Source organism: Tachysurus vachellii, chromosome 20 (genome assembly GCF_030014155.1).
Source record: "Tachysurus vachellii isolate PV-2020 chromosome 20, HZAU_Pvac_v1, whole genome shotgun sequence".
NCBI classification, from domain to species: Eukaryota; Metazoa; Chordata; class Actinopteri; order Siluriformes; family Bagridae; genus Tachysurus; species Tachysurus vachellii.
The window spans coordinates 13,199,710-13,200,977 of record NC_083479.1 but is presented as its reverse complement, the minus strand read 5'-3'; the positions used below and the strand labels follow the sequence as shown (position 1 = coordinate 13,200,977).

Genomic DNA, 1,268 nt, shown 5'->3' with positions numbered 1-1,268 from the left:
GACTGATTAAAAATTGTCCACAAATCTTTTCCAAATAATTTCCAAACACAATTAAGCTTTGCATTTTCAATTCACTGGAACTAGAAGGTCCAAACCTGTTTGTGCTCCTGTGCACAAAGTGATCTCCATAAAGACATGGTTTGAAAAGATGGAGTGGGAGATCTTCATTTGAACAGGAACATCAGATCCACCTAGATCTACTTGATCAATATTAGGGCATTTCCCAGAAGAGTAGGGGTTATTATAACAACAAAGGCAAATTAAATCTGGAATGGGATGTATTAAAAAAAAATTTATATATATATATATATATGTAAATGATGTAGCACATCCACCATAGAAAACTGTAAGAATGAGCTGTTACTATAGAAACAATATTTAACATAAACCTGTGAATTTTAAATTATTGTGAGAGCTGCTATTATAAAAAAAATGAATCAACCTTCTCAGATTTGCGAAATCAACCGTACTGTAGTTCAATACATTTGTTTATTTACCCTTCAAGTTTTTGTACTGAGTTTCTGATTATCTGCAATGTTCTTTGATTCACAGATTCAGAAGAACCTGCGAAAGCTGCTTGAAGGGAGCTGAGTGTCCTGACAGAAGCTTTGTCTTTGTTAACTCTTCGGAAAGTCTCAACAAGAAGATGCTTAACTGTGCAATAGCCACACACCACACAGCCTTTCGCTCTACTCAGGAGTGCACACTCGAGTTTGTTTTTTTTACTTGAGTCACAGCATGGCATTTCATCCAAGGCTAATGGAGAGAGGGGAAAAAATAAGCTTTATATTTTAGTACTGTAGAATTGAAAATCTTTAAGATAGTGAGAATAAATGAGTCCCAAGGACTCGAGTTTTGTATGTTTAACATTTCAGAAATAAAATCTGATTACTAAAAATGTAGCTTTGTGACGATTTGTTACAATTTGTAATTGTCAATAAAATATTTATAGTTTGTGTCCGTGTATATTGCTTGTTTTCCACCAAAAATGATGGCAACATCAACACCTAGCAGAGGCACCACCTAACTCGTGCTTTCTGTGAAGCCACCACATTTGTAGCTAATGTTGTCATAACATTAGACTTCTGTGAGCTTACAGACACACCTGCCATTGTGAAGACAGTAACGCAGTCCTACTCATCCCTTAAATATCTTTCAAAGTTATAGACTGTTAATTATTTTGTGCCACATAATGCAGCCTTATGTTAAGGTTAAACAATTGTATTTAGCTTTTTCAGCTTTTACACAACTCTGTTGTTTACCACAGG

General features: G+C 34.9%; 1 protein-coding gene across 1 annotated transcript in view; it reads left to right on the top strand.

The window, feature by feature from the left end:
• The window catches only part of LOC132863439 (GRAM domain-containing protein 2B-like), a 14,435-nt gene extending 13,479 nt beyond the window's left edge, over positions 1 to 956 (top strand). Inside the window, exon 14 of the mRNA XM_060896246.1 lies at positions 553 to 956. Coding sequence (XP_060752229.1) covers positions 553 to 591 — 39 coding nt within the window. The 3' untranslated portion in view covers positions 592 to 956. The remainder of the gene's footprint in view (positions 1 to 552) is intronic.
• Positions 957 to 1,268: the final 312 nt, after the last annotated feature.